The sequence below is a fragment of the Molossus molossus genome, unplaced genomic scaffold, assembly GCF_014108415.1.
Source record: "Molossus molossus isolate mMolMol1 unplaced genomic scaffold, mMolMol1.p scaffold_m16_p_6, whole genome shotgun sequence".
NCBI lineage: Eukaryota > Metazoa > Chordata > Mammalia > Chiroptera > Molossidae > Molossus > Molossus molossus.
In genome coordinates this window covers 33,168,792-33,181,166 of record NW_023425399.1, presented here as the reverse complement: position 1 = coordinate 33,181,166, position 12,375 = coordinate 33,168,792, and the positions used below count along the sequence as shown (strand labels likewise).

General features: G+C 39.9%; 1 protein-coding gene across 2 annotated transcripts in view; it reads right to left on the bottom strand.

Annotated features, from left to right (window-relative positions):
* The window catches only part of SNAP25 (synaptosome associated protein 25), an 82,745-nt gene that overhangs the window by 26,409 nt on the left and 43,961 nt on the right, over positions 1-12,375 (bottom strand). For both annotated transcript variants that reach the window (XM_036245620.1, XM_036245618.1), the window contains exons 2-3: positions 3,062-3,197; positions 347-388 (exon numbers count right to left, since the gene is read on the bottom strand). In XM_036245620.1, the coding sequence (XP_036101513.1) occupies positions 347-388; positions 3,062-3,133 (114 nt within the window). In that variant the 5' untranslated portion in view covers positions 3,134-3,197. The remainder of the gene's footprint in view (positions 1-346; positions 389-3,061; positions 3,198-12,375) is intronic.

The following is a 12,375-nucleotide window of genomic DNA, read 5'->3' as shown; positions in this document are numbered from 1 at the left end:
CAAAATCATTACAATAAGTTTTTTCATAGATAATTCTTTTGTATATTAAGAATCACTATGATTTGTTTAAAGTGATTCAATCCTTTGTAATTTCTTGGGAGTATTTATTTGGAAATGTTCTTCATCTCTGCTTCTCAGATTGTAAAGGTGGCCTGGGCTGGGAGATGGATACTTGGATGACTACCTGCAACTGCAATACAACCCCTCCCTCACTGCATGGCTTCCTGGTAGGCTCCAGCAACACTGGACTCAGTGAGCTCATGGCCCAGGGAAAGGCAGTGGGGTCTAGGGAAGGAATATGTCAGTGAAAGGGATCCATTTATTATAAAACGTGGTCACTCCTTACCTCTTCAACCAGTTGCAGCATACGACGGGTGCTTTCCAGCGACTAAAACAAAAAACATAAATAGTATAAATGCAGGATCCAGAGGTCTTGGAAAATCCAAACTACATTCTTCCCTTGAGAAGCACTAAGGGTTACTGTCACATATTCTTACAATGGTAACTGAAACACAAATGGTCTTCCCATGTTCAATCTTTTTCCTCTCAGGCTTTCTACATAATGAGATTCCCTAAAGCAATTACATTGAAGCTGATCTTCATAAAATCAAAACCATATGAAGCTGATTTTGATATCAGACAAAGTAATCTGGAAAAGATAATTTTGTATGTGTAGGACACATGAAAAATGATCTCAAATTCTCATAGGACTAACTTGACCATCCTGGAACAGGAATAATGAATTTTAAGCACAAATATAATTTTTCATGAATTGAGATGAATTTAACATTATAAAGTCCCTAGAAACACAATTGGAAGTTCTTATCAATACAAATTAAGCTGTCACCTTAGGGTGAAAAAAATCAAGTGTGTTTTAAATAACTAGCCTATAGGACACAGCTATAATAATTACCTTCATCTCTAGATAAGAAAAAATAAGATGGAAAGTTTGGTCCCTCAGGCACAAAATTTCACTTTTTTCTCAGTTCTTGTCAAACGACTAGAATCTAACAACTGGTGTGATTTCTCAAAGTTCTGCTTCTAAGTGATGAACTTATTTTGGACAAGATTCTGCAGGAACATGAAGAATGTTAACTTTCCCGAAAGAGCTGTGAGCAGCCTGCTTTTTATTTTATTTTTTGGTACATGCCCCTAGCAGGAACCGAACCCAGGACTCTCTGGTCTGCAGGCCAATGCTCTAACCGCTGAGCCAAACTGGCCAGAGCCTGCTTTTTGAAATAGATTTGCTGTATGCAGTGGTATGCTAGCAAATGTTTAACATCTGGCTCTCCAAAAATTAAAAAAAAATTAAAAAGAATATAGATATGATTTAAGTTTATAAAGGATGAATACTTCAAAATTTACAAATAATAATAAAATACACAATACTCTTTATTATAAATTCCATAGAACTGATTGATTCTCACAGAAAGCTTTTGTCGATCTGTGCTGACCTGTATCCATGACTGTGGGTAGAACAGGTTGGTTCTGCCATGAACACTGGTCGATATTTTAATTTACATTAAGGAGTAAGAGGAAAGTGAAACAATGAAGACATGTTGGAACTTGATTTATTAGTCATTGATGCAAGAAACGTCTTTCCTGAAGAGAATCATAGTTTTCAAATAGACTTCCCCAATTTTTTGTGCTGTTCACAGTGTAGTAGCTGCAGATGTGCACGCTTTTAAGTTTAATCTTCATCATTATTTTCTCCCTTTTCTTAAGTCTAGAGAGTCAATGAAACAGGAAACCCAGCCTTCATTTGTAGTGTTTGTAGATTCCCACAGTATAAATCCTCTCACCCGTCTGATTTCTTTCTTTTTAAAATAATTTCTGGTAATATTTTATTTTTAAAAATTTTTTTATTTATTAATTTGTTTTTGTTACAGATGTTTCTCATTTTTTCCCCATTGACACCCTCCTCTCCTTCCCCCCAACCTCATCCCCAGCTTTGTTGTCTATGTTCATTGGTCATGCATATATGCATGTAAGTTCTATGGTTTATCTCTTCCCCCCAAACCCCCCTACTCTAAGACTTGTCAGCCTGTACCCCACCTCCATGTCTCTGGGTTAATTTTGTTCAGCAGTTTGTTTAGTTCACTATATTCCACAAATAAGTGAGATCATGTGATATCTGTCTTTCTCTGCTTGGCTTGTTTTGCTTAACATAATACTCTCCAGGTCCTTCCATGCTATCTCAAAGGGTAAGAGATCTTTCTTTCTTACAGCTGCATAGTACTCCATTGTACCACAGCTTTTTAATCCACTCATCTACTGTTTCCAGATCTTAACTATCGTAAATAGTGCTGCTATGAACATGGGGGTACATATATTCTTTCTGATTGGTGTTTCAGGTTTCTTAGGGTATATTCCTAGAAGTGGGATCACTGGGTCAAATGGCAGTTCAATTTTTAACTTTTTGAGGTAACACCATAGTGTTTTCCACAGTGGCTGCACCAGTCTGCATTCCCACCAGCAGTGTACTAGAGACCCCACCCATCTGATTTCTAAGTACATCATGGTGTGACTGTGGAGAACTTGGGAAGATTCAGTATCTTTACACTACAGATTCATAACATGTCAAGAACTTTGAAAGCATAGATAGTAAAATACAGTAAAATGATTAGGAAATGATGAGTTTTGAGTATTTAGTACTTGATTTCAATACAACCCACTTAATTGTCAGTTTATACAATTCAGTTATAATACTAGCTTGCAAAGTTCTGGAAAATGTAACAATCAGCTATCAGAATGGAGCTGGTTCCAGCTGACCACTAGCTGTAAGACACCCAAAGACACTCTTTTTTGGAGAGAATCTTGATTCCTCCAGATTTCTAGAAATTGAGAGTTTGGGCTAAGACATTAATTTGTACGTAGGTTTTATAATTGACCCATTTCTGTCTGCAGAGGCCTTAGGTGCACAGGAAACCACCGTCATACTCCTCGTGTGTGTGTGTTTATTGTAATTGACACATTAGAAGAAAAACCTTTCCTCACCTGAACCTGAATAAGACAAACTACCCCACTCTGTCCTTTGCTCCCTTTCAGTCTCCATCCTCACCTCATCAGCCAGCTGGTCGGCCCTCCGCTGCATCTCCTCCAGCTCATTGCGCATGTCCGCATCTTCGGCCATGGTAGCGGCGAGGGGTGGCTGGGCGCCTGGGCAGGGCGGTCAGTGCTGGGTTTGGCCACGGAACCTAGGAAGAGGCAGGTGTTAACATGTGAGAGTTTATATGTGTATGTGTAGGTGTGAGCAAATAGAAGACATAAATGGCCCACACCCTGTCTCCGTGACTCAGTTATCTGAACTGGAAGCCATACTCAAACAGGAGTCTAGAGAATTGCCTGTGTTTCCAGAAGATGCCACGGATGCATACTTGCCAACTTCGCCACAGAGCTAGATAGCTGTCTACTTTCAAAGCATTTTTTAAGAGCCAGACCACCCAAGAGTTAAGAATGATGGGGTGGAAGTGGTTCTGGGTTAGCATATTCTTAACCTCACATTTATTAATTTTTAACAGCTTTATTGGGGTTTAATTGGCATACGATAAATTCCACATATTTGAAGTGTATAATTTGAGAAGAAGTTTTCACACACACACACACACACACACACACACACACACACACCCAGGAAACCATGACGACAATGAAGAAAATGAACACATTGCTCACCCTAACCACCTTACCTCAGGCTGAAACAACCACTTACATGCTTTCTGTCACTAAAAGTTAGTCTTCATTTCCTAAAATTTTATATAAATAGTGATACAATATGATAAACTATTTCTTTGTCTCACTTCTTTCACTTAGCATAATTATTTTGTTATTCATTCATGTTGTAGTGTTTATTAAATTTAAAAAATATGTTCTTATTAATTTTTAGAGAGAGAGAAAGGGAGAGGGAGAGAGAGAAATATTGATGAGAGAAACATTGATTGGTTGCCTTCTGCATGCCCACTATGGGGATCAAGCCCACAACTCAGGAAGGTGCCCTGACCGGGAATCTAACCAAGGAACTCTTGGTGGATGGGTTGACACTCAACTACTGAGCCACACCAGCTGGGCTGTTGGAGTGCTTATTTATTTATTTTTACAGTTTTTTAAATCCTCACCCAAGGATATTTTTCTATTTATATTTAGACAGAGTGGGAGGGAGAGAGAGAGAGAGAGAAAAAAACATCAATGTGAGAGGGACGCATCGAGTGGTTGCCTTCTGCACGACCCCTACCGGGGCTGGGACGAAACGCAACCGAGGTATATGCCCTTGACAGGATTGAATCCATGACTCTTTGGTCTGAGGGCTGATGCTCTAACCACTGAGAAAAACCAGCAAGGGTTGTTGTAGTGTTTATTAACACTTTATTCCTTTTTGTTGCTGAGTAATATCCCATTGTATTTAGAGGCATTTAGGAGCAGAGGACAGAAAATCTTTAGTCTTTTTCAATTTCTATCAGAGATTGCCAAAAGGGATTATATGGGTGTGTGTGCAACTATTTCTTCAAAGAGGGATGGATTCTTGGTCCTGAAATATGACCAGCCCATCTTTTGGCTACTCTCTTGAAATCTCTATTGTACAAATTACAGGTAGCCTGACTGAGCTACCCCAGAGCCAACCAGCCCATCTCCCTTCATCCCTTCCTTCCTTCTTCCTTCCATCCTTTCTCTTGTGCTTCCTTCCTTCTAAATTATTTATTGAATACCTGTAATATGCCAGGACAGTGTTAGACACTAAAAATATGGTGATGGATGAGACAGGAAAATTCATTGCTGTCACAGAACTATAGTCTAATTGGGAAGATGGGAGTGACATAAGAAAATTAGATGATTCACTGTGAAGCGAATTATATTTGGGGACATATCATTGGTGCCCATAGGTCACAGTAGGCCTCCCTAAGGAAGTCATGTCCCCAGGAATGGCCATCTGGAAGGGTTCAAGAAGACAACTATTTGATACGATAAAAACCTCCGTGAGTAGCACAACTGTAGAAGGCATGGGCTTGTGGCTGAGGTGGTCAACCATGTACCAGAATTTACCCTTCTTCCTCCATGGTACACATAGTCTCTGGGAAATGGCTGACCAGTTGGGAATTGCATTTCTGGTCCCCAATGTAAAGAGGTGATGTCATGTGGCTAGAGATGGTTTATGAGATATGTAGTCAAAATACTGTGTGTACCTGACAGACTAAAGCAATTCAGAAGCAGACATTCCTTCTGCATGCTCTCTGCACCTTTTGTAAGCAAAAATGAGGTCCTTAAGGATGGCTAGGCCAAGTAACAGCAGAAACTGGGGCCCTTCAAATCTGTACCTGGAGGAAGCTTGATAGTTGACCAGAAAGACCTGAACCTTCATATGAGGTGACAAGGCACTTTTCTTGTGCCACACCACTGAAATGTTAGGGTTTTGTTTTGTTATAGCAGCTGGTGTTCCACTAACTAATAAAGGCCTGAACTTAAAATGGAATAGAGGCATTGCATAGAAGTATGATTTCCTAACTGAGAAACACATTTATGTTTGTCTTTCCATTGAAAACAGAAGCTTAGAGAGTAAATCAGATTTAGGGCTTTGGGACAATATCATGTTTTATTATTATTATTGTTATTATTATTGCTATTATGATTTGTATGAGAAGCATTTTTTGCAAAAATGAAAACTCTTCATCAAAATAAATCAGCAAGATACTCACTGGGAGGCAAGGGAGCCAACGTTCACAGAGAAAGGCCGTCTCTGTGAGCCTGGGAAGGGGGCTCTGTGACCCCGTCTCCCAGGCCCCTGCCGCAGTGCTTTCCTGACAGCTAAATCTGAATTCCTTTGGGATTTTACCTTAGTACGTATTATTAGAATCTTTCACATTTACCACTCTTGTGAAGTAACTCAGACTGTTCAGAGGTCCTAGGTAGGAGGAATCCTAAAGTAAAACTTCTTTGGAGATAATAGATTTCATAGTTCTTTTGTACCCAGTGATTCTTGAGCAAAGCATCAAATATGACATCAGAGTAAGAAAGAAGAAAAAAGCTTCAGGGCTGCATTTTACTCGTGGCATTAAAAAAAAAAAAGGTAGTAAGCTTATGTTAGGTTAGTTTTATGGGCAGTCATTTAAAATGCCAGCTGGGCATCCTATCAGAGCCTGCTAATTTTTGCACACCTGTTCTGGCCACCGGAGTATGCACTCATGTTGTGATATCGAGCTTTAAATGCTTTGTGTTTTGCTTAACTACAGGTCTCCATTTTAGAAACAAGGGATCTAGGAAACAGAAATTGGAAGGAATTTACACCAAGTCGCTCCTGAACCTTGAGGGAGAAGAGGCACAATTCCAGGGTTTCCGAGTGCCTGGGATCTACCCTCCAGAATAAAACGGTGGGTCATGGAAACAATGAGTAGCTTGTGGGCTGGAGTTTCCGTGGAGTGGATAAGGGCTTGCACGTCAGAAAGGTCTAACTGGGGCTGTGGGCTCTGGCACTCCGTGGCTGGGTGACTCTGGGCAAGTTTATCGCTGTCTCTGAGCTTCAGTTTTCTCACAGGGCAAATAATACCATCGCACAGGCTTGTTGACGGGAATATGTTATAGAGGTTCTGATCTACCTTGTTTGTGACGATGTGGGGGCTTAATATTCATAAAGCCTTGCTCATTATGGATAAGCCTGTGCCCTTTGCTAAGAGTGGAACAAAGCCAGAAGACATGCCGAGCCCCACTGGAAGCCTGAAACCAGGGAAACCAGCAGAGGGCCTGGGCCTCCAGTTCCTAAGCAGCACCTCTCGCGGGATTACCACGTGGGACACACAGAGCGCCTTCTCCTGCCATTCTCCACTTTTGCATTTTGCTGCTAGGTTCCTTGGGGGAACGTCTTCCTTCAATCTAAGCAAGCAACTGACCTTTCCATTTAATAGGTCAGTTTATTAGAAGGCAGAAGTCTGTGTGCTCTCAGACCTGTAATACTGTTGCAATTTCCTACTCCTCCAGGTCTATTTGCTGATGGATGCTCCCGCTCTCTCTCTCCTCTCTCCCTCTCTCTCTGGTCTCATGTGTTTCCTTGGCAATCTCTGCTCAGAGTTGCTATTCTCAGCATCTGAAGAACAGCTATTGGGCCCCTGGCTTCAAGCTGATGGCACCCTACCAGGAGCTGGCTGATGGAATTTGGGGAGATGGCAGAGAAGCATGTGGTGAATACCCTTGTTTTCACCACTTTCATGGTTTCCCCAGAAGCTCCCACACCTTTGTCCTGTTCTAAAGTACTCGGGGTGTGTCTGAGATTTGGGAGGAAGGCTGATGAGTCTGACAGATTTCAAATGCATAGCATTGCAAACCTGTAAAAGCAATATCCCCTCTCCTAATGAGACTAGAGGAACACCAGGTGTGGAGCACACATCCAGACTCTGTTGGGATATTTGATGCTAGAGTTTGCTAGCTTGTCCCACAAAGCCCAAACCCAAGCATATTAACATTCGAAGAGACAGCACTTAATGGTAATTTCAGTAGCTGAAAGGATGTTAATAGTGAAATGGCATTTATTATCTAGGCAATGTGGAACAGTGCATTCATATTAGTGCATTAAAGCTCTATCCTGTGTGCTGCCAGAGCTGGGAGTGTGGCCCCAGCCAGCACAGCTTGCTGTGTAAATGAGGAAATAAAAAGCAGAGCCACTCAAAACTATTCCCTGGGGCTCTGATGTAAGACAATCTCCCATCCATTAAGGGCCCAATAGCATTCTATTAATTATTTCAAATCACCACTGTTTAGGGGTCTGGCCCCTAGTAGGTGTTCAATTTATGTTAATTGACTTATTGAATGAATGACTGAATGAATTGTTCTGACACCCTCAGGTGGCATTTAATGTTTCCAAGTCAGCAATTTTCCTTGTGTGGTCTACGGCAGTACTTCCAAGACTTCAATGGGCATCAGAATCACTAGCAACCTTGTGAAAACAGACTGTGGGTCCCACCATCAGAGAGCCTGAGTCAGTGCTCTGACAAGGGGTTAGACTCTGCATTTCTAACAAGCTCCCAGATGATGCTGATGCCACTGGTCCACAGACAACACTTTGAGTGGCTCCTGTCTATAGGAGCTCCTGTCTCCTGGAATGTTAGGAAGTGTCACCAGGTGAGGTGGAGGAGAAGGTTCTGTGGTCATACAGAATAGGGAAACAGTGGGTTTAACTTGGGGTGCTTCAGGGAATTGTGTCCAAATTCAGCTTACTGTGTTTTCGTACTGGCTGTGAGCAAAGAATGGTTTTTACCTTTTTAAATGGTTTAATAATTTGTACATGTGAAAATTATATCAAATTCCAGTTTCAGTGTCCATAAATAAAGTTTTATTGGAGCACATCCACATCCATTGGCTTGCCTATTGTGAATGACTCGATGTCTAGAATGACTCTTTTTTTTTTGGTTAATTGATTTATTTATATTTTTTTCGATTGCAGTTGACATACAGTATTATATCAGTCTGTAGTATACAACAGAGTAATCAGATATTTATATAACTTATGAGGTGATCACTGTGATAAATCTAGTACCCATCTAATATGTCAGTGGCTCCTTTCAGGCTACAGTGGCAGAACTGAGTTGGTTGTGAGAGACCAACATGACCCTCAAAGCTGAAAATAGTTACTCTATGCTTCTATACAGAAAACATTTGCTGATCCCCTGGCTAAATAATATAAACAGAAATCCTTAAAGCATTCCTTATCAGTCCTTCATATCCACAAAGTATTGTACATTTCCTGTGGACACTATGTGTGGTGTGTGTGTGTCTTTTTTTTCCTGTTTGTATTTGACTGTATACTTCCCTTTTCACGGTGCTTTCCATGATAGAGTTTGTTTCCTGGACCATATTGTAAAACAAGAAATGATGCATGGAGTAAAATATAAAAATGAATTTGCCTTTGACTCTTCCTACAGGTTTTAAGGACTGCAAATCAGATTTAATCTGTGTGGTTAATTGCAAGCTTCTGGGGTGCCCATAGAGCCCTCACAAAGATTCCTAATTTCCATGACCAACTGCAGATCAAGGCTCATGGCCACAGATGTAACAATGGACTATTTATATCAGACACAGAAACATCTGAGGGTCTGTCACTGTCGAGGTATGTGGCACAAAGTGAGCAGGCTTTAGTCACTCCTTGATGTCAAGTATAATTTGTAAAGCTCTTCTTTTCCAGTACTGCATCCCAGTCTATTTGACCCACAATGAACACGGGGCAGGTGGCTTCCAGAGACAGCCCTTCCTCTCTCGTCAAGGGCTTACCTATTTGTATGCATTGGCTGAGACTGCTTTCTCAATGCAGACTCTGAACTCAAATATGAGGTTAGGACTAGGACGAAGAGGAGAGAGTGGCTACAAGGAGTGTGTTTTTGAAAAAGCAGGTGGATAGAGACATAGATGGCTGCGAACACTGGCCGTTATTCCAAGTACCATAGGGCAGGAAGTCTTGGAGAAGGTGTGATTCTCTTCATGCTCTACCTTTCAATTAATAAAACACACTAACAAACCTGTTTATTTCAACATCTGTTGGCTAAATTATCACAGAGAGCTGAAACCTATATATTGATGTATCCCCACACTGCTAATCATTCAAACAAATCTTCCGCAGGGTAGATCTCTCCTCCTGTCCACTCTGCCTACTTTCCGATGGAATTCAACAAAAATTTCTTAAAGACTCAATAGAATTTAGCAGAAGTTTATTAAAGACTCACTATATTCATCAAAGCCCAAAGACGAACAAAGGGACTTTACATGTAGGACATTTCTTCTTAAATATTAACAAAAATCATACTAACACATATCGAGGGCTTACTCTTTGAAGGGCACTATTTTAAGTGCTTTTCATATAATAACACACATAACCCTTAAATGATGCATGGTGTGTGTACTATTACCATTCCACTTTATAGGTTAGGAAACATGCTTAGAGGTAGCTATTGACATACGATGAATTTCAGATCAGGAATTTGGGTCATTTTCAAAGCACATTTATTATCAAAGTATATTGTGTGGATATTTTGTCTTTTAATTAAAAACTGAAAATATTTTACTTTTAGTTTCATTTACATATTGGAAAATAATACAGAGTGTTTTGACAGGCACATCTCAGTATATCCCAGCTTTTGATATTATTTATCATTCCACCTATCTTATTAATCTCCAGTTCTTTTCTCCCTTGTCTTTATTCTTTTTTTACTTCTATTTTCTTTCTAAGATGTATTATTGTGTTGTTCTTTTTATATCTTCTTAAATTAATAAAAGATTCATTTATTTTGCATTTTTCTTCTTTTGGGTATAGTAGTACTATAAATTGTCCTCCATATACTACTGTGGCCCTATCATATAGGTTTTGGAATATAATATGGCTTTGTTATTTATTTCTAAATAGCTTTAAATTTCATCTTTAATTTCTTCTGTAGTTCAAGTTATTTGAATGTATAATTTTAAAATGTAATTAATATAGGGTGGTTTTTTTTTGGTAATTTCAAATTTATTTTTGTTATGGTCAGTAAACATGGCCCATGTGATTTTTGCTATTTGAAATTAGTGAGATTTCCACTGTAACCTATCACATGACCAATTTCTGAGAATTTTTAATATGTATTTGGGAAAAAAAGTTTATTCTGTCTTTGACTTTAGCTACCTACCTACCTACATTAAATCGAGCTTAAAAGGAAGATTTGTTTTTCAAACTCCATGAAATTCTTAGTCAAATTGATCTATTGATTTCTGTGTATTCAAGTCTTCCATAATAACTGTAGCTTTATCACTTTCTTCTTATATTTCAGCCTATTTTTGTATTTTATATTTTGCAGCTGTGATATATATATATATATATACATGCCATGATTGCTACTTTTTTTTAATGGTGGGGTAGTGCTTTTATCAATAGCAAAGATTAGTATTGCACCTGTATACTCCATTTCACTATGTTATTATGTTACACAACTTTGGTCAAACTGAAGGGACAGGGATATACATCTTAGATCTATCCCTTAAATCTTCATAAACACCCCCCAAAACAACAACAAACCAGCATTATGCATCTAAGTTGTGGGAGCTCTCTTTTGCTCATGACTCATGCTTTCTCTGGGTTTTTGTCCTCATCTTCTAGAAGGAGCCAGCACTTGGATGTTTGGAGGCAGCAGCCAATTATCTCTTTCCCCAACTGTAATGATATGAAAATGTGATCAAGGATGGGCCTAGTGCTTTATTTTCATGGAATGAATTCTCTCCTTGAAGTTAATGGAACTATAAGACCCAAAGTGCCTATTCTAAGGGAATAGAGAAACACAGTGACAGCTGCTGAGAGACGTCCTGAAGATTCCTCAAGTGCATTGGGAGCATTTTCTATTCAGAATAATAAGAATTCTCCCCAGGTTTGTAGCAGCCTTTCTCGACTAAGAAAAATCAGCTGCATTTGTTCCAACAGTCTGTGTCACATAACTCTTGTCAAAATACTATGCACAATAATAGTCATTTACTGAAAACTTGCTATGTGATAGGAATCAAACCAGGAACTTTATATGAAACTGGGATGCTTATACAGAACACCAAGCCTTCACTACTCCAAATGTGGTTCCCAGACCAGCATCGGCAGCCTCACCTGGGAGCTTGGGCTCCACCACACACCTACTGGATCAGATCACTTACTGCACAAGATCACCAAGCATCAGAAGTTGAGAAGTGCTGCCCTAAGCCACATTATCTCCATAATAAGCATGGAAGGAATAAAGTGTAACCTGACTTGATAACCAACAAAGATCACAGAGCTGGTCAGTGGAAGAGGCTGAGCGTCCCACCTTGGGAAGCCTGACTCTGTGCCTCTATGCCCTCTGCTGCACCACATGCAATTGGTTCACTTTGCCCATTCAGCATGACCTTCAGACTTCTGGCAGCATTTGCTTCCCAAGCAGACTGAAAGCTCCATGGGCCACGGGCTCTGAATGTCTTGCATAGTGTCCTGCACTAGGAGGGTGGACACACTGGCTGATTTCCATGTGACAGGTCTTTCATTCAGAACAAAGGGGAGATGCTTACCAGAAAAAGCATCCTGGAAATTTTTCATCTTCCCCAAATAACAGTTTGCAGGCTAAGACTTGTTGTTTAAGATCATTAGAGCTCAAAAGGGAGAAAACACTGAGGACTTTGAATGTCTATTGGAGACTATACAGATTGTCCTGATAAATTCTTCTTTCTCGAGAACGAGGATAATGAAAGCGCAGAGAATAGTTTTAGCAGATAACAGGTAGCAATGTTCTGTTTACCCTTCTGTTGTTAAAAGTGGCCATTTCTTAAATCTACTGTGTCTGGTGGTTGTTTAAGATCTTTAAAGTGTGGGCTGGACTGGGCTCCCTGATCTTCTGTTTTGAACATTCTTGTGCCTAAAAT